Source organism: Neopsephotus bourkii, unplaced genomic scaffold, assembly GCF_033783945.1.
Source record: "Neopsephotus bourkii isolate Nb327-2 ecotype Australia unplaced genomic scaffold, CSIRO-AGI_Nbou_v1 NB_234, whole genome shotgun sequence".
Taxonomy (NCBI): Eukaryota; Metazoa; Chordata; class Aves; order Psittaciformes; family Psittacidae; genus Neopsephotus; species Neopsephotus bourkii.
Window position 1 is genome coordinate 4,504,190 of NW_026900744.1, and position 27,927 is coordinate 4,532,116.

The 27,927-nt window shown below is 41.3% G+C and overlaps 1 protein-coding gene across 3 annotated transcripts; it reads left to right on the top strand.

Annotated features, from left to right (window-relative positions):
• Positions 1-24,841, top strand: MKNK1 (MAPK interacting serine/threonine kinase 1). 3 transcript variants are annotated; one of them, XM_061344894.1, is made up of 13 exons: positions 1-81; positions 1,044-1,108; positions 8,112-8,210; positions 8,889-8,986; positions 10,401-10,480; positions 11,923-11,996; positions 15,351-15,455; positions 18,707-18,762; positions 19,330-19,425; positions 20,362-20,556; positions 21,142-21,306; positions 22,071-22,111; positions 23,030-24,841. In XM_061344894.1, exons 2-13 carry the CDS (start codon positions 1,051-1,053, stop codon positions 23,256-23,258), a joined length of 1,296 nt encoding a protein of 431 aa, XP_061200878.1. In that variant the 5' UTR covers positions 1-81; positions 1,044-1,050; the 3' UTR covers positions 23,259-24,841. The 3 variants fall into 3 exon arrangements, with proteins under 3 accessions (XP_061200878.1, XP_061200877.1, XP_061200879.1); XM_061344893.1 differs by having other exon boundaries at positions 5-81; positions 22,068-22,111; XM_061344895.1 differs by lacking the exon at positions 1-81 and adding an exon at positions 4,630-4,726 and having other exon boundaries at positions 22,068-22,111.
• Positions 24,842-27,927: the final 3,086 nt, after the last annotated feature.

Sequence of the window (27,927 nt, forward strand, 5' to 3'; positions counted from 1 at the left end):
CACTCGGGGCGGTGTTGCGCGCATGCGCGCTGCCCTCGACTCACGCCCCGGAGTCGGGGGACGCTGGCGGCCGTCATGGAGGTGAGGGCGGGGGGTTGAGGGGTTGCATTGGGGCTGCGCTGGGGCTGCGCGGCAGTGATGAGGGGAGAGGCGGTTTGCTGTTCTCCCCCCTCTGCCAGCTGAGGGGAGATGTGTGACGGGGAGCCCCGGGGGTCCCTGTCCGCTGTGCTTCTCAGCGGGGCTTCTCCGAGCCACGGGGCATGTGGAGGGATAGACGCTGACCGGGAGCGGTGGCAGCCCGGGTTGCTGGTGCCGGGGACCAGAGGCATCGGGAAGGAGGTGAAGTGACCTTAGCCCGCCGGCCAGCCGCTCGGGGTCCTCTCTGAGGGATGTCCGAGTTACTGCTTAGAGCCGGTTGTTCCCCGAGGGGTTAAACTGCGGTATTGCATACTTTATGCTTTTAATAAAGAGTGGTAAGGCTGTGAACTCCTACGGCGGCTGCTTTCTATGAAAAGTGTTGCTAGAGTGGGAGAAGAGTGGGCAAAGCGAATGAACCTGTTCCTAGATCGGATGACAAGAGGGCTTATTACTTCTTCTTGTGTGTTTCATGTGTCATAAGGCAGTGAGACCTGTGAGCCCCTGGGAACACTGCAAATCAATCTAGATTTAACCTGTTACCTCCGCAGTATCTGTCGGCCTGACCGGGGTGACCTTCTGTGGAGGGAAGAGAAGCACAGGGCAGCGGTACAGCCCTGGTGACAGCTCGGCTGCTGGCTTCAGTAGTATGTGCGATAGCCAAAACTCAGCCCATTCCACTGATACCACTGCACTTGTTTGTGAAGTGTCAGCTTTGTTTAGAAGTAAAGAAATTGTTACTTTTTTTTTTCCCCCTTTTATGAGCTTACTGCTTATAAAAGCCTCCTTCTCATACAAATGAATGCCCTGCAATTAGCTTGGAAAGGTTGGCATATATTCTGATAACCTTGAAGAACTACAATTTGGCTTGTTTTTATCAAAACAGAGTTCGTCTTCGTGCTTTCCAGGTGCTAGATGGAAGCAAGGCAAAGTATGCTTGTGGAGCTGAACTTCTTCCACTGCAGTTCTAAAGGTAATTGGTTTTGGTGTTGGCAGCCCTCCAGGTAAGGTGGGTTTGGGTGCTTTGACACTTGAAGGTTTCTTTATGATGGTATTGGCAGTCTTTTCCAACCTAACCCGTTCTGTCCCATTATTTTGTGGCATGGTTGCTGTATCAGTGCACCCTAATGCTGTCAAAGAAGCTGTTTACTGCTATGAGGAATTTCCTCTCACCTTCCCTTACCTTCTTGGTAACAAATGTTATAACACTGATACAAGTTTTATGTGACATCAGATGTGAAACTGCAGTGGCTTTTAATGACTATTCATTAGAACTAGAGTTGAAATTTCAATTTCAGCTAGAGTTGAAAGTACAGAGGAGGGAAAACGAACAAAAATCTTTAGACTTAAAACCACATTTAGGTAGATGAACCTCTCCAAACAAGGCTGCTTGCTAATATGGGAGTATGCTGTGTAGCTTTTTTCTTTTCCAGTGACAAGTGTCACTATCTGATCATTTGTGGGGTGTGGAGTAAGAACAGGAAATGCTTATCTTGTATCTGTATAAAATTAAAAGTCTTCTAAGAAGTGTTTGATTTAGCCTTGAAAACTAGCGAGGGAGCTGAGTGGGGTTAAGGGAACTAACTGGTGACTCAGAGGCAGTCTTCTGAGAGTTGTTGATGCCATAAAATACAGGAGAGGGTAAGCCACTTGCTGTTTAGTAAGTGGCCTTCGGAACTTGCTTGCCTTCTTTATCTCCTTAATTTAAATGAGCTCCAAGGGTTAGAGAGGCTTTGAGTGGTTGAGTCGAAGTACTATTGTAAGAACTTCTTTCATTTAGAATATGTGTGATCTGGAGTTTGAAGTAATTTTACAGCTGAGTTCCTACTGCAATTTGGAAATATGAATCGTCTGTCAGTGGTCAGGAGCACTAAGTATCTTGTTTGGCTGTATTGTTGTATGTGGAAGGAGGAAAGATGGTCTTCACTGTTATATCCGGTGTGTATGCCATGCTGTTCCTGACAAGGCTTACCATTGGCATTTATTTGTCAGCACCATGAAATACACCCTATTATGACCTCTCATTTGTGTAGCTCACAGGCATGTTGTCCTACAGCAAGAAATTAAATAGATTACACTGTTTTTAACCCAACTTCAGTCTCATTTGCTATCCTTACTTGTTAACTCATAGCAGGGTCAGCACACTTGCCTTATTTTCCTTTGACTTTCCAGTGGCGGTGGTAACAGTTCTTTTGCTGTCATGATAGCTGATGCTTTTTGAGAAATTCATGTGTGTCTATGCAGACACAGGCAGACCTCAGCAGAATATCTCATGCTTACAGCATGTGTGCTAAAATACGCTATTTTCTCCCAGCAGGAGAGGGAAAGGAATGCTGTGTGCTCTCCTCTCCATTAAGCTTCTCCCTGCTTCTCCAGTAGTAATCATGGTGAAGAAATAAATTGGGGTGGGAGGAATCTGTTTGAAATAACTTTATGTGCTGTCCTGCAAGGTGAGATCCACCCATTGCTGGAGGGTTTGACTCAGAACCTCAGAAGCCCCATGCTTAGTTTGCAAAGGAAGTGGATAGCTGAGAGCATGAGAAATTAGACTCTGCAACTTGTGTACACAGAATATAAGGTGACTCTGGTCTTCTAAAAGTGTGACAGGAGAGAATCAGAAAGACAAGTGTAGAGGTAAAGGAAAAGGTTGCTGTAACCTTTTCTGCAGACTGAAGGATTTGAGAAGGATGGTGTCAGCTGTTAAACTCTGTGGGAGTTACAGCAATAAGGCAGAACTGGTAATTTTTCTCAGACTTGCTCTTTCATGAAATCAGATTGTTTGGGCTTCCTGTGGACTCTCGAGGTGTTCACTTTAAAATGTTAATGCTCCTGTATCTTATTGGGAAAATGTTGGAATGCTTTTAAGTTACTCTTCCTGCATGGATAATTTAGATTAATTAAATTATACTAGAAGTTTTCATGTAGGTGGGATAAGAAAGTAGCTCTGGCAGCTAAGAGTGAATTATGGCAAACTACTGTAAAGATTAATGACCTGTAAGAATACTCACTTCTTACAGTTTGAAATTCAGGTTTTTAGTTAATGCAATACAGAGTAAGTATTAAAATAATCTGCGTCTGGATTTGACACAGGGCTGTTCTAGAGGACTGGGTATCTGTCCTCTTCAAGCTGTGTTTCTCTTCATGTATAGTGCTAACAGCACAGTTAATCATTATGTAGTTTCTTCATAAAGATAACTTTGATTTTTCTGAGCTTCCTGCAACTGGCAGATTTTGGCAGAATCAGCACCTGCTGAGTCCCGTGTCATTATGAGCCACATGTAAAGGTATCAAAGTGTTGCTGGACAAGGGAGGGTCTGAGAACCATGTGAGCAACTGAGCTGGGAGGACCCTCAGCCTGAAATCTGTTTGCGTTTTGTTTCTATGTCTAAAACTCTGAATGTCTGAAACTTTAAAGTGGCTTATTTTTTTTTTTGAGCTTTGAGTGCTCACTTTGAAGTCTGAGAGTCACGGGTATGTCATGCTTGTGGAATCAAGGGGCTTACTCATGCCTAACTATTCTGTTGAATCTGTAGCTGAAGAAGTAAACAATGGCTTTGGAAAGGAGCATAAATCAACAGGGAAGTTGGATGCTATTCAGAAGATGCTGACTGGTGTGCCTGTTGTTCAGATAGTCAAAATAGTGTTTTTAAGTCTCAGTTACAGAACCCTCATTAGGGATCTCAGTGGTCTTTTATTCACAATAAGAAGCCTTTGCTTTTGCAGCATCTGTGGAACAGTAATAGTTCTGTTATTGCAGCTGAGGTACCACCTCAGTGGTCTGAAAACATCCTATGATAGCACATCAACTTTGATTTGCTTAGTCTGTTGAATTCTGGGTTGTGGCTATCCTCTGTCAATCCGCAAAAGGCTCTATTTGAGGCTCCTGATTTCTCTTCACATGGTATTACCTGAGCATCGCTGCCTCATTTGCTGATTGATAGGAGTGAATTCAGTACTTGTGGTGCCTGTTCTCAGGAGAAGCTTTTCAGCTGTGAAAAATGCTTTCTTATGCTCCTGGTGTTGGAGCCTGTTTGGCTGCCTTGAGACCAATTTTAAGATATGCTTTAACTTGATGCTGTTATGGCTGTAGTTGTGGTGCTCTATCTTGGCAGAGGGTTGATATAGGTTAGGAGTATGGTAAGTCTTGTTCGTTAACAGTAATTCTGTATTTTATATTTAAACTAGGTATGGTTCTCCAGTGGCATAACAACAAGAGCTAATGAACACCGTAAATCCCTCCATTGTTTTTGCAGGACTGTTAAGGAAGGGGTTTTCTCTTCAGTTGAAATGATGCGAGGGCTGGAAATAACATGGGATTTCATTTTGTACTTTAGAGTTACTAAGTCTTTAATGCAGGGGTGCACTCTTGCTGTGTGCTCACATGAAGCCCTGCATAACTGGTTTTTACAATCTCATGAGACTGACCACTACCCAAATGTCTGTGATAATATTTATGTGATTTCTGAATGTAAATGTGATTGTATTTCTTTTCAGCTGTGGCTTAAGCAAGATCCAGTTTTGAAGGAGGTGGGAGTGTCCACACTTTCTTCTTAAACTGCCTTCTCCCATTGAATTCAAACACACAAACAAGGTATCTTCTTAATAGAAAGAGCATCTGTGTTCTCCAAGTGCTTCCTGTACTTGTGCTTGTTTTCTAACTATATGTGTGCTTGTATATATATGTGCTTGTTTTCTAAATATACCCTTCCTTCCTTTGGGGAGCGGATTCGAATGAGAGGCGAGTTTGGATTTTGGCATGTTTGTTTATGAAGTGCTAGGAAGCAAGATGAAAGGTCATTTAAGATCTGGATGAAGTGAAACGTGGTAATTGTTCCTTTTCTTCTTTACTTGGTATTGTTTGCAAGTCGTCTTTATGGTGTTTTTTGTCATCCTTTTGAAGGTAGCTGTAGAGACCACAATAACAAAAGGGAAGGGCTGTAACTATAACTTCCCAGATAGGCTCTGAATAATACCTGTGTTAAATACTGCCTTAACACTGAATTATGATGATGATAATAAAATATAGGACTTCAACAAAACTGCAGCAAAGACAGAAACTTGCTTTCTTTTTTGTTGCAGTATGGATTTGGCTGGGTTACATTATCCTGTGAGCAATAATCCTAATCTGACTGGAGGAGGAGGACAGATCAGAATTTTAACTGTTCCCTGTTTCTTCAGCTTTTATTAGACTGCTGGTCAGACAGTTCTTGGAGAACAGTCTGAGTGTTACTGTATGTAAGAAGTGCTTTTTATCAAAGTTTTGGCTAGTCTGCTCTGAACACCAAGCAGTGTTCTACTGCACCCAGCCAGAATAGATTATAAAGTGGGTGGAAAAGTTGGTTTGGTGGAATATGGGGTTCAATGCTTTGGGTCATGTTGTAAAATTACCTTAACATGACAATGGTTAGACATTCATCTTGGGCCTGATGTGTCTGTGGGCCATTTCCCTCCAAAGCAGCTCATCCAGTTTCTGAGTTTTCTGTCTGGCCAGGTGAGTTTCCTCAGGGCCCACAGTGTCCTTATCACCAAAGGTAGTCCTGCAGTATGTAAAAACACCTCAGCATTGCTGGGATGGTTGAAGCACACTGTCTGTCAGTGTCATCAGAAACTTTTTGGTGTATGCTTACAGAAACAAGCATTTATTTGAAACCTTGAAAAACCTCTAAAGCATTTGGCTAAGTTAAAGGCATTTTTTTGTCACACCAGCTGTTACTTAAGTTCTGTATAACAAAATGAATAACAAGAATGAAGCTCTAATACCTTTAAAGGAAAAACTATGTTGACAAAAGCAAACTACACCATGATGTGAAATAGCAGACCAGAAGGGTAATAAGAATCTAACATAGAAAACATTTCATGCCTGTCTGATATCAAATTTGGTCAAGACTATAGTTTGAAGACATCAGCTTTTCAGTAAATTGGTTTTTGTATACATGACCAGTGAACTTCCTGGTTTCAGGGAAGCAGTTCTCTGCAATTTAGGAATTGAGTCACACTAAAGGGAATTGAAGTAATGCAGTGAGTTACTAAACACCAGATGCTAAATATCATAGCCAAGTGGCAGAGTGCAGGGGAGGGTTGTGAAGAAATATGTCAGCTGTACTAAGATGCAGGATTCATCTCCTGTCTTTTTGGTGAGTTTTAGTCTATTACAAGCTCTGAAACCGTGTAATGGTTGAAATGGAATAGAACTTGTCTACATATGACTTGTTGACTTGCAGAAGGTCAGGTCATTAAAATGACTTGTTTGACACTTTCTGGAAATCGAGCACCACTTTCAAGCAGACCAGCTCTATCTCTGAGCAGCTTCATACGTGCCATTTCGATCCCAATTCTGAATAACTTCTAATGTGGGCTGAATTGAAATCAGGGAGAGCTGGAACTTGCTGTCAAAGGCAAGCCTTTATGTTAAAATTCAAAACTGTATGTATGTCAGTTTGAGTTAAAAGGAAGCTATTCAGAAGTTGGTAAAATGTATGCTTTCATATTTCTTACTGTATTTAAGAACTCGCATATGTCATCCATCCTGATGATTTCTTAACACATTCTGCTTAAGACTTGGAAATGAGGATTTACTATTGTTTTGAGGCTTAAAATGAGCATGTTTAAGTGTTTCAGTTAAAGAAAAAGGGCTTCAAAATAGCACTTGTCTTAAATTTTTAGACAAGGTGCAAGTTCTAAGTGACAGTCATAATAGCCTTTACTGACAAATACTGGCAGGGAAAATAGAATGAAGCAAAGAAAAATATATCGTATATTGGTAGGCTGTTGGATAATATTTTCTGCCTCTGAACTTTTCCTGTGTGTTAAGAGTACTTTAGAAAGAGCAGAAGGCAGAAAACCCACTGTTTACAAAGGCTCTCTGTTAGAGAATTGCCAGAATACTTTTAGTTGTTTTTAGGGCTTGCTCTTCTTTCATGACCAGTGTTCATAATGATGCTGTTTCTAGTGGGGTTTTTTTCTGTAGTACAGGGTCTTTAATAGCAAATCTTCTTAGAAATCCTGGTTGTAAAATGTCTTAGCAATGCTTTGCTACTGCCTTAAAAGACTGTGAGCAATGATTTTTAACTGTTAAGGCCAATTTGAGAGGCTGTGACTGGTGGTGTGAAGGGCTCATGTGGCTATAGGGTGGAATTGTTTAGCCTTTTTGGAGATAGGCTAGCTGTATGAAGCAACCTCTAGCAGAGAAAGTGTATGGCAATGTTATTCAGGCTTTCCATAAGAATATGTGGGTGTTCTTTCTTTTCCTGCCCTATTATCTTGCATCAGTGAATTGTTATCTCTGCCTTAGCTCTTGTAATATCTGCAGGTAGTGGTGCAGGAAAAAAAAAAAATCAAAATGCTGTAACCACTGCTTGTTTTGGAGCACAAGTTATTCACTGATCTGTGGTTTAGAAAGGCACATCATGTTTACATGAGAAACTGTTTTCTGGCCTTTTGGCAGCATAAACTGACCTAGATTGCTCCTTTGACCTGTTCACTCCTGTGGTTGCTTTGTTTCTTCAGGTTATTTGAAACTTCCCCACACCTTCCTCCTGTCTTGGAAGTTCATTTTCTTCAGCTATCATGGAAAAAAAAACCCATCTACTTGTAAACTATTAAAATAACTCAAAGAATAACACCCTTGTGAGGGCTGTAAATCCTGTCTTACAGCAGAGCACGTGTTATGTTGTGGGTAGCTGATGGTGCTTGTTGACAAAGTTACTCCTATGCTTTGCCTTGCTGTGTGCTATGAGAGGAGGATTCAGTGTAGTTATTCCTTCTATTTTTACATTTGATTATCAAACCTTTCCAGAGCTGTTAATTAGAGCCCAAATTGTCTTTTTAGGTTTCCTCTGATATGGCAGCCTGTGATGAAGATAAACAGAGAATCTTTTGGATAGCTTAAAAACATAGGCACAGAAGAGCATGTTCGTTTTCTCCTAAAGTAATTAATTGATTGTGTGTTAAAGGCACCTTTATGTTCTGCCAAACAGAAATGGTCAGCAGTCAGCCTCTCCCCATAGCAGACAATGGGAAAAGGAAAAAGAAAAAAAGAACCAGAGCCACAGATCACGTCCCTGGGAAGTTTGAAGGTTGGTGGCAACTTCTAAGCTTTTAATTTTAATGGTCTGTTTTCCCTCTGTTGTTCTCAGTTTTCTTAACTAAACATTGCTTTTTGGCAAATATTATAAGTTGGTATTTGTGTTTTTCTTATCCTCTATATTTTGGTCTTCATTCTGTGAAGCATTGTATATAAAAGTGTTTAGTGTGATAAAGCTGATGAGCATAAAACTTCTTAGCGGGCAAGAAACGTTATAAGGTAAATTGCAAATCAAGGTGGTAGCACTCTTTTAGATTTAAGCCCTCAAATTTGAATACTTAGTAGGCATTTTCTGATCAAGGATTGATATGTTTTTAACCTGAAAAAAATGGTTCTGAGTTTTACATGAAGACAGGGAAAGTGGATGAGGTCCTAGCAATTGCTGAGATATAAAATGTTTCTTGTATGAATAGATTTGTAATTTTGATGCTGGAATGAAGTCTCCTTTAAATCTTTTAGGAATTTGAAGGGGGGGAGTGAAAAATGAGGCATAATTAAGGCTGGCACATCTACTTTAATACTTCATAAATCTATTTTCTGTCTTCATTACCAAGGCAATTTTTTCAGTTGCTGTCGTATGAGGGATGCTCATCAGATAAATAGCTTGTCTTGGCGTTACTCACTGAAATGCTGTGGCTAATGTGTCCTTTCTGTTGGATTTCTTTGCCAGACTTGTACAAGCTGACTGCAGAGCTGCTTGGTGAGGGAGCATATGCCAAAGTTCAGGGTGCTGTCAGCCTCCAAACTGGGAAAGAATATGCAGTAAAAGTAAGTATAGAATAAAAGCAGCAACACTTCGTGGGCAATGTATCTTCTTCCTTCTCAGTGAAAACATATAATAGAGTGGATAATAGCAAAACATTTTAGAACATTTTGATGATTGAAATGAGCCTGCTTTATAACAGTTAAGGTTTTGTCATGCTAAGTATGGTGCCTCCAGAGTGTACTGGTAATATCAACCACAGATTGAATTCACAAACAGCAAATGACTGTGATGGATGGATCTCAGGGCAAGTTTTCCTCTCATGTCTTGATTTGACTTTAGTCTACCAGTTTGTATCTCTCCTTATGAAAGAAGGGGGAGAGCCATTGTCTAGCATGGCCTACCAAATAATGCAAGCTTTTGAGAATGCTGCTCTGAATTCAGAGAGCATCAGTTACTGCTTTTAGTTAATGTAAAGCTGTCTCTTTGTTTTTTGATAAAGGTGAATCTTCATTAATGCCACTATATTAAGTATTAGGGCCCATCAGCAGATTGGTAGTTATTTTGTGTCCCCCATTTAATTACAAACACAAATAGGAAAGCTTTATGTTTGATTCTTTTCTGGAACCATGCTGGAAATTTTAAGCTGCATTAAGAATCTAGTCCTGCAGATGCTATAATTTTGTGTGCACTTTGTAGAATTGTTGAAGTTGGAATAAATAAACTACTATATTGTGAATTAGACAGGATCAGATGCCAAGTCATGTGTAGTATTGGTGAATGGTTGCCTCTTCTGTACCACAGAACTCTGGCTGTAAAGATGAGAAACCAATCCTGGGTACAGATGGTGGTAGCATTTGTGGTAATATGAGCTTTCATGTCACGTAGCAATTGTTCAGTCCCATCCTCTGTGGAAAGCCCTTGTATTCTTTCAACCCGAGGAGTATGTGAACGCAGGTGACTTCTGATGGCAGTACAGAGATTGAATGTGTGTTTTCTTTAACATGTGAAATCCTACTATTGGGTCTCCATGAAGTTTGCACTATGAAACAAACTCATTTTGTGGTGAATTTGGTACTTCTTACTTAAATGCCTGTAATAACAGATCTCTTGTTTTTGGCTATTCAGTGTCTGATGTGACTTAAATCTGGTTTTGTTAGGACTCAAAAGGATATTCTTTTCTGCACACTGCAGATTTAAAGTGATGCAAGAAAAAACATGTAACTGGTCAGTGACTGTGTAACATGTGGATTTAGTTCCTTACTTCTCTTCCTGTCCTCATTTCTCTTGTCCTTCGAATGCCCTCCAGAGCTATGCTGACACTGTAAATAAATGACAGATAAGAAATTAAACAAAGGTGGAGTGTTTTTCTCTGGTGGGCATACGTGAGATTCAGGCCTTACATCAGTTACCGTATTCCACAGCCATGCACAGTTTCTGCAGTGAATTTTCAAACCTGAGCTGTAAATCTTTCCACAGATCATTGAAAAAGATGCGGGGCATAGTCGGAGTCGGGTTTTCCGTGAAATAGAAACGCTGTACCAGTGTCAGGGGAACAAGTAAGTATAGAGTCTTGTGTAGGTTTTTATGTTTGAAGTTTCTTAAATGTTTTTGCAAGCTTTCAAGCCTTTTACATGTGACTAGGTTAGCTGCTTTGCAGTAGTCTCCTCAAAACCAACTGAAATTTAGGCTTGACCTATTCAAAATGAGAATTTCAACTCCTCTTACCTGTGAAATTTAGGGAGATATTTATACATTAAAAGTCACATAACTCAGGTAGCAACCAGGTCACTGTAGCCTGAATGTACTTGAGCAATGCGTGGCTCTTGGCCAAATGAGGAATTAACATTTTGACACCCTCCCCAGTGATTTCACCATCAGTAAAAGCTGACCTGATACCAGCTGCTGTTGAAAGGAAGAGTCTTGCCATTCATTTCCCTAATGTGTGGTTTGTCCTCTTTGTGTCAGCCTTCCTGCTTTCACACTGGAACTCTTAGATCAGCCAAAAGCTAATTTAGCTTTCATTTGGATGTGTGCTGGCTTCACATAGCCACAGGATGAAGCAACTTTAAATCTGCCACTTGTGCCTGAAGAGGAGGGACAGGCTGCACAGCCAGTGGCAGTGATGCCTCCGTGATGAGTTTCAGCCAATTCTGAAACTACTCCTTTAGATGTCTCTGTTAATCTGGAATGTATACAGCAGCTGTTATTTGTACTCAGTTGTGCAGTTCATATCGAGCCTTCCTTAAAGAAATTTTAGTACAATACCTAAAGATAATTTAAAACCAAACTTGTTTGCCATACTCATGGGCTTCAGTTATGTTGTAGAGAAGCTTATTATATCTTTGTTCTGTTTGTGGTTAAGAGCATATGGTCGTCCAGTTACGTAACTGATGGAAAAGCTCACGCTCTTATGACTACACCCAGAATTTGGATTTTGTGTGTGCCATAAGTACAGAAGAATCTGTCGCACACTTTTATCATTCTCAAAGCAACATGGGGTGTTTGTGTTGTGCTGCAAAGGCTGTACACTAGCTAAACAGGAGCGAGTTAGCCTGCAAATCGTAACTACAGTGCTGGATTTAATATCATGCTGACAGATGCCTGTCTCCTTTTGAGCCCTGTGTGTTTTGCCTTGTGATTTCCAGAGAGAAAAAGAGTGCCAGTTTAATTATTTTTATGTTCTTGCCTTCAGCACAAATGCAGTGTTCTAAATTATTAAATACAACCTATTACCAGTTATTTTCCTGTCAATTGAGAAGGAGCAGAAGTCTCTCACAACCCTGATTTTGGTGTTTGGCCTGCTTCCTGTGCTTCAGTTTCAGTGTGAGTTGGAAATGTGGTTTTAATGCCATAGGCAACCGAAGCAACTTGTTTAATTTGAGCTTTTAGTTTGGTTACTTCTGGCACTTCCGAATTACCCATGCTGAAACAACTGCTCTGTTTACAGTCTGTGCCTCTTTCTCCCATTTCCCCTTTTGGTTTCTTTTGTCTTTCAAAGGAACATTTTGGAGTTAATAGAGTTTTTTGAAGATGATACAAGATACTACCTTGTCTTCGAGAAGCTGCGAGGAGGTACTGTGCAGTAACTGTGCGTTCATTCATGGAATCACCTTGTCATCACCTTGGTCAATCATCTTGGTCCTGTTTGTCTCAGTGTTTTAAAGTAGAAAATGAAGAACTTGTTATAAGTACCTGACAGGACAAAAAAGAAGTAGAGGAATTAATATACAAAGCTTGAAGTGGGGTTATTCTTGAATATTGATGGGTCTGGTCATACATCTGCAGCCCATTTCTGCAGCTAAGTAATGGAAATGTCAGCTCTACTAAAGTTAAAGCTTTGGAATGTAGTTACTAGGTCAGTGTACCTTCAGACAAGGGGAGACATGCAGTGTGTCAGTTATTATGCATGATCTTAGTCCAGCATCTATATACTTTGTAGTATTTTCCTTAACGTAGGATTGGCTTTGCTTCCTGAAATTCAAGGAGAGCTGGTTTGAACAACATCTTGCTTCTGCCTTATGTTGCTGTAATTGTAAAGCAGTCTGCTTATTGCTGTTTGAGGGCCAGTCAAGTCAGCATGTGTAGTCACTGGTCTTCAGCATTTAACAGTCAACTTGAGCAATAAGAAGGCTACTTCTCATTCCAGAAGCACTTTGTGGACTTTCTCACATTTGTCTCCATTGAGTATGATTACAGTATCCATTAATTGCATGGCTGTGCAAAACTGTGAGTTAAAAGTGTGGACACCTTTCAAAAAAACCCTGAGTATCTGAAGGAATATATTCTGTCCATGGAACATCATCTATTGTCACTGCTCAAGAAGGTTTTCAGTGGCAGACAGTATGAACAGGAAATGTAAATTCTTTCAGTATAGATGCAGAACTCTTTAAAGGGTATGGTTTTCTTGAGTAAAAGCTTTTGTTTACCTTCCCTTAAATTTATCGCATAATTTCACTGTGGTTTCCTCTGACACTGTTCTCTTAATGCACAGACTTCTCTGACCAATTAGGTATAGCAGGGCTCGATGGGGATGAATCTGCATTTGTCTGTTTTCCCATCTCCATATTCTTCTATTAGTTAACCCTCCTCTTTGTAAGTCTGTCATTGTCAGGGTACCTGTGCTGCTGCTGGAAGGGTAATAATGCTATACCTTCTCTCTCATAGCTACTGTTTTTACAGTGGTCAGCTAGATCTGAGGCTAGTTTTCTCTTTGAAACATTTCAGTATTTGAAATGTGAGGTATGTGGGTTTGAAGAAAAAGATAATGGGAATTAGGGGTCAGACCAGCTTCTGATGCACTACAGATTCAGATGTAAGCAGCCTGGCTGGCAAGAATGAGAACATTAACCTTCAATGGAAGCCTTACTTTAATAACTCCAGTCTTAGAGACTGATGTTACCTACGATGCTGGGACGTAACTTGGACTTTCCATTTTCAGCTTTGCTTTCCTGTGGCTGGGTAACTAAAGGAGCTGTGCTCCTGTTTCAGCTGTGTTCAGTTCACCATGATATGCAGAAGCCCTTTAATATTCTTGCCTGACAGCATTTTATTATTGAAAGCATTTAAATCCAGCTTATTATACTGAACTTGCATGATAAAAGAATCCTTTTCTCCCTTTTTTCCCTCTGAAATGCATTTTGGGAGGTGTTACATGATGCTTTCTCTCTGATGAATACTGAAGTGATGGTAACAACTGTGGCAGGAGTGCCCTGCTCTTCTTTCTCTTTGTGGGATTCCTCCGTGGGTTGAATATAAAGTCTGTAGAGTATGTTTTCATTGTTACTGATACAGTTTTTATCTGAGTTTGGAACTTTGGCTCTATTTAGAAGGGCAATCTGAAATAAACCTGCTGAGTGAAATAAGCACTTCAGGCGGCTGGCTCAGTATTGTTTCCTGCAAAGCCTGGGGCCTTTTCCACAGCAATACAGAAACATTCAAGAACTGTTATTATTTTCTAAAGGTGTAAAGAACAGCTATAGCAGGAAAACCCTTTGAACTCTGTGCCATTAAGAAATCTGTAGCAAACCAGACAGTGTTACTTGTCAAGGGAAACCTGTATTTGAATCTGATAACCTGATGCAAAGTGGCCATCCTCCATCCACCTGACACAGCATATCTCTGTGTATCTGAAGAAGCTTTTGTCATATCAAAGCATATCTGAAGAGTCTTCTGTCCATCTTTCTTATTTTTGACGCTTAACTGTTTCCTCTCTGAATCCTTGCTGTGGAGGAGTGGCAGCAGCATCGATGGTTTAAGAGAGAGAATTACCGCAATAGGGAATGATGTGTTTCCTTCCACATCTAGAGCTGAAGAATAAAAATTAAATCACCCAGGATATAAATGTTTACTGTGATGGGGGCTAATAACAGATGTCAGCTACTTTGTGAATTTCTCAGCTTGATTTCTTTTATAAATATATTTCTCTGAGTTAGAAAATGGAAGGCTGTAGTAAAGACGTTTAGTGGGCCTGGATCTCTGTGGACTACATTAAGAATGTCTTTAAAAAACCCAGTTAAAGATTTTAAAAAGATTGATGGAATTCAGTTGAAATTTAAGGAATTGAAGCTCCCTTTTTCCTTTGTTAAAGCGGGTACCAGTGGAGCTCTGCCTGCAACCTACTGGTCTTTATATTTGAGAGGTCTTTTGTCAGATTTCGTGTCCCAGGCAAATTTTGCATTAAGTCAGTGTCCAAACCTGACCTTGATGCCAGTGGGAATTTTAATGTGTATTTAAAGGTAGGATGTCTTTTAATTTTACTGGTGTTGAGAGAAAATCCACGTACACGAGGCTTAAATTGTCACATTGCACAAAATGAGGAGAGCTAGTTTGAGCATGGTCACCTGTGGCATGGGGTTCGGCTGAAGTGCTATATACATCCTTAGCTGATGTTTGTTACTAGTACTATTAGCAAGTCTCTGCTGCCTACAGTGTGTGGAAAAGAGACCAGTCTTGCTGAGGCAGTAAAAAGTGAGTGCCTTTCATGCTGTGCTTAAACTAGAGGGCTGCAGTGTTTGAAAATTACGTCCTAGCATGCTGAAGTATTGAAGCTGTACCTTTCTCTTAGTCATTTTCCTGTTTGGTCTACAGAAGTTATCTGCTGTGAAAGGCTGTTATACAATATGAGAAATGAGGTTATGAATTCATGATATTTGGTACTAGTTCATCATTATTTTCTGAGGCTCTTTCCATATAAAAAATGGGATTGTGACATTTCAGTTCCTGCCACATAAACATGCTAGGGCAGAGTGATTGTTACAAATAACTTCTCTAAATTACTTCTGGCCCAGCTCATGCTGAGGTCCGTTCTCCCCGTATGTCAGACTCGTAGTGGTTGTTGTGTTTTTATCCTTGTACTTGACAAAGGCTTTTCTCAGCCCAGGCAGCATTCACACTATGGTTTTCCCCCTTCACTTCTTACTCTGTCAGGTTCAATTCTGGCCCATATTCAAAAGCGGAAGCACTTCAATGAACGAGAAGCTAGCAAAGTGGTGAGAGATATTGCCTCTGCTCTGGATTTTCTTCATACAAAAGGTAAGAGAAAGCTGTATCCATCTTTACTAGTTGATACATTTAGGTGATGGAGCACATTTTGTTTGTAAGTAGTCAGCCTTGGCTAGCGTTTCTATTTACAGCAATGCCAGATGACTTATGCTGTTTTCCTCTATAGTACTGTCTTCATAATGTGTTAATTTAAGTCATCAGCTGTGTTAAGATGGCATAACCTTTTGAAGAAGAAAAATTAAACTGGCAACCAGGGAAAATTAATATTAGGGTTGAACGTGTTTGCTTGTTCTTGTTACCTAAGCTGCCATATAAAGGCTATTCAAAAGGGAGCTAAATATTCTTTTTAATGTCCCCCTCTTTCAGGTCTACAGAGATATTTTTCTGTACCCAGAATTTCTGCTGGTTACAAGATGTCTTTGTCTATAGTCGCTTTTGGTCCCCACATTTAGACCCCTACTGTTGTGTTGGGAGACCTGCAAGTGAGCCATAGTCCTTGTTTGAAGGTGCCCTCATTTCAGTTGGGCTTGCTCAGATCTAAAAGCAGTTCTGTTTATAGAGAGTTCATTTATGTTAAAACGTTCTCCTGCTGCTTTATCTACTTAGGAGTACTTTTGCTTCATTTCAAAATTCTTTGAGGACTAATGAAATACATTGCATTTATTATAGACAACATCTTACCTTATCAGGGATGTATGGGAAAGGCTCAGTTCATTTAATTGCAATCCTGGATGAAATCTTTATTGTCTCTGATATGAATTGAGGAAATTTATTTCAGATGGATTATTCTGTGCTGTTAACATACATAAGTATTATCCAACTAGCCTTTTAGAATCAATTCCTGTGTGTGTTATGGTCACCCCAGAGTATATATTCATGTTGAATGTGATAGATGCCTTCAAAATCTTTCATGGGTCGTAATTATCTGGTCTTGCATAGATTAAGCAGCTCCAGTCAATGTTGCAGTGACTACCTCTGAACAGAATGATATTTAATTGGAAGCTATTTTTATTGGTTATTTATTATGATTATTTTTCACTCCATTTATTTTGGCATTCTGATTAGTCAGGTGATCACAGCAGATCTATATTTGATGTCTGAGTTCCTTAATACTGGCCCCAGTTCAACAAGCGTTTAATTGTAGGCTTTACTTACATGTCACAGGATGGCTTATATGCTTGAGTTAGAATCATAGCATTGGTACCTCAATAGGTTGAATCTGTTAAAAAGTATAGTAATACATAGGGAATAAAGTGGTAAACCCGTGGTGTATGGATCTTGTCACATGTTGTGACCATGTTAGGAGAAGTTGATTTGAATGTGGAAACAAACTTAATTTGGATTAAGTTTTTGTTGTAATCTTTGTAGCCTGTCTATGTGATAACTCAGACCTGCAGAGAATGTACTCTTTGAATACCTGAGTTTAGAAGATTTTGACTTTGAGATACGAGGCAAATAAGGAACAGAAAGCTTAGGCTGAACAGGTAGAGAAATTCTTTTTCTGTGTTAATGCTATAGTGGGTTTCTTAACAGCCAAAAGTCTAGGAACACGATTCAAGGGAGTTTAACATCGACTCGGTTAATATCTTCCTGTAGTTCTCTTCCAGCTTTTAGATTTAATTCCCCTTTTCCCAAACAAGAGCAGAGTGAGTCATTAAAATGGCTTTAGAGCAGCAATCCACTTTCTTGTTGTTTGCTGTGAATTGATATGGTGGGGCTGTGGCTTGCAGAATCGGCTGCAGCATCCCCTTCCATTTTATTGTTCTCTTTATGGTTCTTCCATGTGACATTAAAATAATTAGTAAGTAGCATACAGAACACTAAAGTAAACAGGAAATTAAAGCATTTTTATTGCACAGCTTAATAGTGAACTGCTATAGCTAGATGCTTAAAAGAAAAAATTGAATAAGGACAACTAATTCTTTTGCCAGGAGTAATTTAAAACTCAGCTGGATGATAATACTGCCTTACACCCACTTGGGATATCTGTGCTTTAGTGCTGATAATCCACTGGAGGAGTGTTTAAAGGCAGTTGTCTTCTTAATGCTGTGTTCAACTGCAAAATAAAATGTTACACAGTCAGACATTTGAATTCAAGCAAAAATATGCTGTTGGGTTTCACACTGAAAGCCAAGCCAACTGTTGGGAGTTTTGTCAGCCTTCTTGTAAATGTCAGCACAGGCCATTTGGATGGATTCATTATGCCATCTTCCATACATAAGGAGTGCAAACTGCATCTTTATGAAAGCTCGGATTCCTTCAGATTGGTGCTATGCTGTGCTGTTAATGTTGTATTTTAGATCATGTCTTGTGGAGCATGCTGAACAAAAGGCATTGGGAGCTTCCATACTTAGGATTTGGTGGGGTATTTTCTATTTCATACTCCGAAGTAGTATCAAGTGTGCTTGGAGTGTAATTTTTTTAAAGCAAGGCTAGAGTGCACTTATATTACAGCCAAGGTGCTCATTTGATTTGATTTCTTTGCTTCCAATTTTCTGCCTTCCCTTTAAGTTTGATCAAAACTGGAGAACTTCTGGAAATTGTATGTTTAGGGATTTGAAGAACTGCTTTGAGAATGCAGAACCAGCTTTGCATGTGAATTACACAGATTTGTGCTTCCCTGATGGATTTGCCTGTTCTTATAGCAGTTGAATGAATGAAAAAGTCCTTTGGTTGTTCTCCATTAGCTTTTTTTCCTGCATCTTTGACTAAACCATTTAAATTTTCCTTTGCTTCAGCAGTGAGTACGTACCTCCCTGTTAAAGTGGGGTATTTTCATTTGGGAATTCAGGGGTTTTACTGGGGAGAGTGTCTCAAATATTGTCTGTGCTGATAGGACTTTAGCAAACCACCAGTTGATCCATCTGCAAAGAAAGACCTTACTGTAGAAGGCACAAAAATGTTTTGAGTTAACTGTGTACACAAGTAAACTTTCCTACAGGTCAATCATCTTAATAAGCTGCTTTCAATTAACATAATCAAGTTAGGCTAAACCAAAATGTTCCAGTGTTAGCAATTTCAGTTACTTGCTTGGCTGACTATCATACACATTTAAGGATGATAAAAGTACAGCAGGATGCATGGTGACTTTTAACAAATACACTTTGCAATTAAATTATTTGCAGTATCATTAATGGGGTGTGTGTGTATGTAGCAAACTCAGGCCTAGAATGTTTCTCTATTAGAGAATTCTCTATTAGAATATTCTTCTAATAAAGAGAAATGATGAGAAACAAAACAAGAGAGTATCTTCTTTAATGAACATTTGTACTCTTGTCTAGGTATTGCTCACAGGGACCTGAAGCCTGAAAACATCCTGTGTGAATCTCCAGAAAAGGTGCTGCTCTGCTCTCTTAACCTTCTGAAGTGTATTTTTTAGCTTGGTTTCCACAAACAGTCTCTGTTTCTTCTCTTCTTGAAGACTTTTGAACCCATTAGTGAACTTAACGTAAATGTAACAGGACTGAAGCCTGAGACTAAATTTGAGCTGCAAAAATGCGAGCATCTGGTTAGGAGATAAGAAGCCAACTGTTCTTAGAGGGGGCATGGCAATTGCAACTTAACACCTCATTTCTTCTGAGGCAGTAACACCCAGATGGACAAGCAATGTTTACAAGGCAGCTGGACATGTTATATGTGCCCAAACTGCCCCATGCGTACTGGCACTTGCATGGCCAAGTAAAAGGATCATGGAATAGAGTCAGGTGCTGGAGGTGTGGGAGCAACTGGGGCAGAGGGGGCAAATGCAAGGAGTCAAATGTAGCTGTAAGAGACTGGGTTTTACTAGTCCTTCTGCTGGAACAACTTGTCCTCTGTCCTGGGGCTTTCTGCATGGGGCTGTGTTCATATATATTGCATTAATCCCAGGCTTCTGGACCTCTTACTGTTTTGTCCTTATTTTTAGGTATCACCAGTAAAAATATGTGACTTTGATCTTGGTAGTGGGGTGAAGCTGAACAGCGCATGTACTCCAATAACTACTCCTGAATTGACAACGCCGGTAAGAGACCTAGTGTGGCTTCATGCTTTTTCTCTTCTACCGTAGAACAAATTTTCTTGTCTGCAGAGGAGAGCTTCCAAAGGGGTTACTGCCACCTACATCCAGTGGTGGATAGTTCATTTGAAGTGAGAAATACTGTCTTGGTTTCCCAGTCATAGAACAAATATACAAAAGCACAGGAGCTCACCATGTTAAGTTTCCTTTTGGCTAGAAAGTAACACTTTGATCCTGTTCATCTTAGTCCATCAAAGCTTTAATGGTGGTTTTTTGTGTGCCTATGAACTGAATTTGAGCCTTAGTTTTGTGTTCGTTTCTCCATGTTTGAGTTCTATAGCTAACACCTATGAGCTAGGGGGAATGCAAGCTCTGTAATCAGGCTTCATAATACGCATTAGTTTGAAAAACCACAGTGCTATGCTTTTCTTATTACTGTGAAAGAAAAATCTGCCAGGTTTGCAAGAATATGTTACAGAAATCACCTCCCTTGTTTACTTTCTGAAAAGCCTCATAACTAATGGGTAAGAATTAAAAACCTGAAATACATAAATTAGTATTTGGACTCTGTATAAATGACCATAGATTCATATTAAATGATCAGCTTATGATTCTGCTAAAGAACAGTAGGAACTATTACGTCTCTATAAGGTCTCTGTAGTCCTTACTCCTGAAACGTGTTAATTTTTTCCTGTGCTGTATGCTCACAAAATGTTTCAAAGCTCTTGGCAATTCCATTTAACCTTTGAGGGATGTGGGGAGCAGTTGTAATTTGGTTTAACAAAATGGGACTTGCAGTGAAAGCCAGCAGTAAACTTCAGTAGTCCCTGATGCCTTATTCTGCTTTTAGACTGAGCTGCCTGCTATAAAGAGAGGAGAATGACAAACATGAGTCTTGATTTGACCCACCCTTTGAAAACTTGCTTGAATTTGGTTTCCTAGTGTGGGTCTGCAGAATACATGGCACCTGAAGTGGTTGAAGTCTTCATGGAGGAGGCTACGTTCTATGATAAGCGATGTGATCTTTGGAGCCTGGGAGTGATTCTGTACATCATGCTCAGTGGTTACCCCCCTTTTGTGGGCAACTGTGGCACAGACTGTGGCTGGGACAGAGGAGAAGTCTGCAGAGTTTGCCAGGTGAATGCAAATGCCCTAGGTATATGTAAGAGAGTGCCCCATAAACTTAGGGTGTAAGACTTGCCATAATGCCATCAAGGAAGAGTTGTGACTGTAACCCAACCTGTTATTTGGGAGGATAAGCTGCCACTAAGAAGCGAGGGTGGTAATATAGAAGTTGAGTGATGATATCCCTTTCTAAAGTAAGATTTGGCAATTGCCTCTTTCTCCTCCTGATACGAGATCTCGGAACTTAATATCCTCTCCCACACCCCACTATCCTCCTGTATTCTGTAATTCTCAATCTGGTTTATGGCAGTCACCGTAATTCCTCATATAAAGATTGAGCCCTAGGAGAGTCTCCATGCAGACCTGAATCGATTATTTCAAAAACCTGAATGCACTGCACTGTTACGAAGGGGTTGTGAGGTGTTTTCAGCAGACTGTGTATCATGTTCATCAAAGGATGTGCTGTAACAGTCTGGAGCTGCCTTTCAATTGACTCCATAAGAGAGTGGCTGGTTCAGTTCACCACATTAGGTGGATAAAACTTAGAAGATTCCCACCTGAGGAGTCTTCTGGTTGCACTCTGTTTTCTTTTACTAGAACAAGCTTTTTGAGAGCATTCAGGAGGGCAAGTATGAATTTCTTGACAAGGACTGGTCGCACATATCCTCTGAGGCCAAAGATCTCATCTCAAAGTTGCTGGTTCGTGATGCCAAAGAACGACTTAGTGCTGCTCAAGTTTTGCAACATTCATGGGTTCAAGGAGTATGTATCCCCCTTATATATAGTAATTTTGTATTTTAAGGCTTATTTGTCTTCCAGAATGACAAGCAAGTTGTTCACCATCCCTGTACTTTTAATAGAGTCATTATGTGTTTTAGTGTTCTTGATTAATTAAACAATACACAGTGGCTTTATTCTTTCTGGAGGTCTGTGTGATAAATATTTAGATGAATCTGTCAACCTTTAAATGTGTTTCTGTTTTGTTTTTTAATTATTGCCTTATGCATTTTAAACGGCTTTTTTTGTGAATACCAAGCACTGCAGTACACGAATTATGATGTTACTCTTCAATACAGTAAAGCAGGCTGCTGGTAGATATGGTTTTAAAAAGAACAGGAGTGTTCTCTTTTGCTTTAGTTCCCAGTTCAGGAAAGAAGGGATAGAACCTCTTGAGAGCTTCCAAACCTTTAGTCTGATACCTGCACACTGTGGTATCTTCTTGTGAGGAGAGACTGATTATGAAATGTGAATTGTAAGCCCACAGTGAATTAGTTTATATGCAGTATCCATTAGTTGTAAAGATTAGGCCAGGTTGGACGAGGCCTTGGGTGATATGGTTTAGAGCGAGGGGTCCCTGCCCATGGCAGGGGGGGTTGGAACTTGATGATCTTAAGGTCCTTTCCAACCCAGACTATTCTATGATTCTGTGATTTGGGGGAGTCCCCTGGTTTTTATCACTCTCTTGGAAAAGCTGGTTTCCAGCTGCTCGTACATAACTAATTCTTCTTAACTGCTTCTTCTAGCAGGCTCCTGAAAGGGGATTACCTACCCCGCAAGTTCTTCAAAGGTAATACTTTTTTTATATATCTGCAAACTTGGCCAAGAATCATTAGTGAAAGAATAGGGAGAGATGACAAGGAGGTGGCAAATCAGGGGGTAAGATCCCTGCTTGAGAAAGGAACTTCATAAATGTGCAGCACTCATTTTAAGAGTATCAGAAATATTAAAGCTCTGATTTTTCTTTATGATCTAATCTTGCTTGTTTGTGGGAGAGGCAGCGCAGAGGATTCCTGTGGTGCTGTGCTAATCTTAGACAGGAAATAATGATGGTTTTGGCAGTTTGCTGCCCAGGAGGGGGAAAAAAAGAAGGCATGAAGGCGCACATTATCCAAAGGGACTACATACTGATGGGTGAACAGGGACTTGGCTATGACTTCTGTGTAGTTGGTGGTAATTACTATATCAATGTAACTGTGAGCAGGGCAAGCCTCATTTAAAGTGATTTGATGGCAGATACTGTATGCCAGAGAGCCTTAGTCACACATCTCTGTTTCTGTTTCCGTGTCTGCTACTCGTGATTCCAGGTGGTTCTTCCCATCAGAAATGCATTTCCTTAAGCCAGATGTGCAATTACAGTGGGATTGCAAGTTCTCTGAAGATGGGCAACAGTACTGCCCTGTATGGCCATCCTTTTGTAACATGCAGAAACTGAGCGTGGTATCTCAGGTGGCTTCTTGGGTTGACATGGGAAGCCCTTGGCAGAATGAGGACTAGAACTGTGGCTGTTTCCAAATTCCCAGCATGTTTTTGTTATGTATTGCTGGTTCTCACAGTGCAGAGATGCAAATAGTAACTGGTCATTTTGGCTGCTGTGTTGATGTTTTGATAGCAGAGATAAAACTGGATGTAAATGCTCTGCTGTGAGGGTAACCAGCTGAAGTGACCCTGTGTGTGCTTTAACCACTTTCTTCTTTTCCCTTAAAAGGAACAGTAGCACAAAAGACCTGACACTTTTTGCTGCTGAGGCCATAGCCCTCAACCGGCAGTTGTCTCAGCATGAGAATGAACTCAGCACAGAGCAGGAGAGTGTTGCCCATGCTGTGTGCTCCATGAAGCTTTCACCTCCGTCCAAGTCCCGCCTGGCCAAGCGCAGAGCAATGACGCATGCCACCAAAAACACCGACTTCCAGCCAGTTCCCCATAAAGCCTTTTAAACTTCTTCCCTGCTATGGATTGACAAGATCAGCCTATGTTCTTATTTGGATTTTCAGCGCTGATAAAAGCTTCTCTGCTTCTGACACTTTGATTAGAAGCTTGCTCTTGTGATGTTACTTGTAACTTTAAGGGGACAGCTTTTTATGGGAATGTTTTTTGCCTGTCAGATTTTGGTGCATTAAGATAATTTAAGTGATGTTTTTAAACTGGGGAAGATGGGTTTGCTGCTGAATTATCTGAGGTGATAGATCACTAAGCTTTCCTTATTTTCCTCTTAGAAGAGCATGCTTTAAAACGTGAGCTTGAAAACAAGGAAACCTGCTTTCTTGCTTTGCCTGGCAGAGCATCAAGGCTTTCCCTGCCTATGGCTGCTCTCCTTGGCGGCACGTCTTGCAAGGTGCTGCTGCTTGTGTCAGCAGCAGGGACTGTTCTCAACCAGCAGTGCCCTCCTCTCTTTCTGTAGACTCAGGAAGCGAAGATAATGACTGAGTGGATCTCTGTCCCTGTTACCTTCATTGGGCTTAAACTGTATGAGGTAAAGGCACAGGGATGGCTCAGGCTTGCAGAGATGAGAAGGACTGGGTTGCTTTTTTACCCTGTTGATAGTTTGTGTGTCAGCATGTGGGATGAAAGCTGGAAATGTTCTTTATCTGCAATCTTTTTGCTCTTAACTAAAACGTATCATCTCTTTTTGTAATTGGGTTTGGTTTGTCCCCTTCTCTGGAAGTTACACTGTTAAGTCAGATCACCACAGTCTAACAGATTGTTTATATAACAGGTTATATTTAGTATCTGGTGTTTTTTCTATATCAGTGCTACCCTCAGTTACATCTTCTTTTCTGTAACCTCATGTTTCTCCAGCTCCTTTCATGTGTGTTACCCGGAGTTCTTAATGTGAATGGACAGGCTTCAGTGAGCTTTGATGTGTGAATGAGTTAGGATTATCAAATGCAGGGGTACATCTGTACAAAAATGGTGCTGCAGCTGTTACATTCTGCTCCTGCAGTGATCTTGGGCTGGGTGTATAGAGTCTTCCAGTTTCACTGCTGTGGTGCACAAGGGGTCAGGAGTAATTTGGAAGGGTACTGGCTGAAAAGCTGAAGACTTTGAGTGACCAAGGTGAGGTGTCCATGGGGAAGGACGTGGATGTTGAGCACTTTCTGAAACGTAAGCTGTGAAAATTGGGCCACTAAGATGCCCAACACGATGCACCTTAACTCGCCAGCCATTTCTGAAGCCCTTTGCAAGGACATTGTGTACAGGGGGAGAGGGAGAGGAGGAGGCCCCTGAATGCCAGCACAAAACCCTCCCAAGCAGAAGGAGAAGGAATAAAGTGGCAGATCCACTGAGTGCTTGGAAATTGAAAGGTCAAGGCTGAATGTCTTTGCATGGCCTATTCAGAGCAGTTTTACATTATCTTTTAGCAGTGTGCATCCAGCTATTTTTATACAACATGTTGGTTTTTGTGACTAATATTAAAGCTGTTATTTCAGAGATTTTATACATTGTGCTAGTGGATGGATTATGAAATGCATTTTGCTTTGTTTTTATTAAAATGCTTTAAATTATGGATTTAACACAATTGGCAGTTCTGTGTGGTTTTCTTGGTCTTAATTTTTGGTGACATAGTAAAATAGAGAATTGCTTCTTTCTCTGTGTGACACTGGATTTAGTACTATTTAAGTCTCTGAAGGCTAAGCATACCTCCCTCTTCTGTGGCTTTATCAATCTCTGGAGGTTCCTGTGATCTCAGCTTTCTTGAAGTAAAATAAAGATACAACTGCATGGAGAGGGCTGGAAGGGATCCTGTGATCCTTTTGACAGTCATAAGGGATAACTGAGCACTGGTGAGTTCAGGACCTTACCTGCATTGTTACATTTCATGTTATAGAATCATAGAATAGTTTGGGTTGGAAAGGACCTTAAGGTCATCAAGTTCCAACCCCCCTGCCATGGGCAGGGACACCTCACACTAAACCATATCACCCAAGGCCTTGTCCAACCTGGCCTTGAACACTGCCAGGGATGGAGCATTCACAACCTCCCTGGGCAACCCATTCCAGTGCCTCACCACCCTAGCAGGAAAGAATTTCCTCCTTATATCCAATCTAAACTTCCCCTGTTTAAGTTTTAACCCATTACCCCTTGTCCTATCACTACGGTCCCTAATGAAGAGTCCCTCCCCAGCATCCCTATAGGCCCCCTTCAGACACTGGAAGGCTGCTATGAGGTCTCCATGCAGCCTTCTCTTCTCCAGGCTGAACAGCCCCAACTTTCTCAGCCTATCTTCATACGGAAGGTGCTCCAGTCCCCTGACCATCCTCATGGCCTCCTCTGGACTTGTTCCAACAGTTCCATGTCCTTTTTATGTTGAGGACACCAGAACTGCACACAATACTCCAGGTGAGGTCACACGAGAGCAGAGTAAAGGGCCAGGATCACCTCTTTCGACCTGCTGGTCACGCTCCTTTTGATGCAGCCCAGGATACAGTTGGCTTTCTGGGCTGTGAGTGCACACTGAAGCCGGCTCATGTTCATTTTCTCATCGACCAGCACCCCCAAGTCCTTCTCCACAGGGCTGCTCTGAATCTCTTCTCTGCCCAGCCTGTAGCTGTGGCTGGGATTGCTCCGACCCCGGTGTAGGACCTTGCACTTGGCATGGTTCTCCCCTTTGATCTGTGCATGAAGCAAAACTGAAGCTTGGCCAGGAGTGGTGGTGCAGTGCAAAATATACCTCTTGGATGGAGCCCGGGAGCCTTTTAGGCTCCAGAAGTCTAAGCAGCAGCATTAGCATGGAGGTGTGAGAAGGGGATGTTAATGGTGCTGCTTGCCCAGGAACGGCTGTATCTGGTAGGTTTATTCCAGCACTGGTAAGTAGTCCTTTGCGTTTTGCTCTGCCCCTGCTGCCTTTCACTGGTGGTAGATGTAGCCCCAGAGAGTGAGTTGGTTGAGCAAAGACCAAAACTGCTGTTCCTGGGTGAACTGTTGGTCTGTACAATTAGTCCTTCCCTTTCTCTCTCCAAAATACAGCATGGAAAGTGAATCCAGTGCATGTGTCTTGCACAGTGAGGAAGAAGCTGGCTTGCTAGCCAGGTTTGCTTCTGTTTACAAAAGGGAGCTTGGAGGGAGAGTGAAATGCCCTAAGAAAACCTTAGTTTGGGGGTACTCACGCCATTACATTTGGCTAGGTGAATTGCAGGCTAGCTGTGCAAGTACCCCTTGATTTGCAGCCTCCTTCTGCATGAGGGGAAAGCTTCAGCTGATGGATGTGCAGTGCAAAGGATGTTAAGCACTGGTGTGTGAAACACTGAAAATGCCCAGCTGGGTTTGGCTATGATGAGCTTTTCCGCTGTGGCTCAGGGCCCAGTCTGGCCCTGGCAATAGCCTTGGATGCCTGGTGGGTGCTGCCAGCAGCTTCGTCCACACCTGGCCTGTGTTACAGCATCCTTGCTCCCCGCTGGTGCATGCTTGCAAAATCATCTGTTGAGGACCTGAAGCCACGATCTCGGGCTAAAGAGCTAAAATGTGCATGTTTTTCCTTCTGCAAGGCAGTAAGCTCTGGCGGAGAGGAAGGCGAGCAGCAGGTAGTGGTTAATGCTGGATCTGTGTAATGCTGGGAACTGAGAAAACTTCCCCAGACAGGGACAAGGTGTTGATTTAAGCCAATTGTCCTGCTCTCAGGTCTAGTGTAATTGTGACTGCTGCTTTAGTTTCTTTGGAGGTTTGTGGCTGAGAGTTTATAATGGAGTTTGGAAGGTTGTTTTGCAACAGGTTGTTTTCTTGTGGCAGGATGCAGCAATTCCCCACTGCCTTGTGAGGTTTGTGCCTGACATAATCAGCTCACTCAAGACAAACAAGGTGGGGTTTTAGTTCCTTTTCCACTGAAGCCTGAATGGAGCAGGGATCCCAAATTGGGTGGCACACCCTTTATTTGTACTCACCGTTCAGAGGAATTCTGCCATATTCACATCAAATGCTTTTGCTCAAACTGTGCTTTAAAGCCATCTGCTTCTCTCTTTCTCCTGGACAAGAGAGGTAACAGAGAGCACAGGAGATCTTGGAATGGTGGCACAAGAGCTATGTTTAAACGATACAGGTCTTAGATCTTTTTCTGCCTTAAAAAGTGAATCAGATACAGCTGACAGTCTAGCAGTCTCATCACAGATGCCTCTTTCCCTCTGATCTTTATCTTTCAATGAGAGTTCAGCTTTCTTCAGGTGTTTTATCCCCAGAAGGCCTAATTCAATAGCCTTCCTGATGCTTTTTCATGTCAGTGTGGAAGAGGCACTTGTTTCTAGGTGAAAAGTCACTAAATCCAGAGACTCTGATCTGTCCTTTTCAAAGTAGTGCTATGTTTGCTCTTGTTGCTTCAACATCTCTAGTCCAGGCAGTCTGTAGAATGTGACTCCATCACTGAATTCCACCATCTCCCCTTTGGAAATGGCTGAGTATGTGCCACGCTTTTCCAGTTACACCAGGCAGCTTATGCGGGCTCCCTGGCTTCTGAAAAATCAAAGGGGATGCAGAAAACCTCTTTCTGGTGGGGAAATGAGGTGGATAAGGCAAAAAGTGACTTCCATGAACTCGAAAATGTGCTCTGAGCATCAAAGCAGCTGAAGGTGATCTTTAATGTTGACTAGAATTCTCCTTGCTCTCCCTAAGCTTTCC

What these genes read in the sequence shown, in the direction of transcription:
- MKNK1 (XM_061344893.1), top strand. Translation starts at nt 1,051, where the DNA reads ATGGAAGCAAGGCAAAGTATGCTTGTGGAGCTGAACTTCTTCCACTGC. An exon ending in TGTGTGAATCTCCAGAAAAG is followed by an intron (nt 18,763 to 19,329) that starts GTGCTGCTCTGC and finishes CCTTATTTTTAG; the next exon opens with GTATCACCAGTAAAAATATG. An exon ending in ACCCCGCAAGTTCTTCAAAG is followed by an intron (nt 22,112 to 23,029) that starts GTAATACTTTTT and finishes TTCCCTTAAAAG; the next exon opens with GAACAGTAGCACAAAAGACC.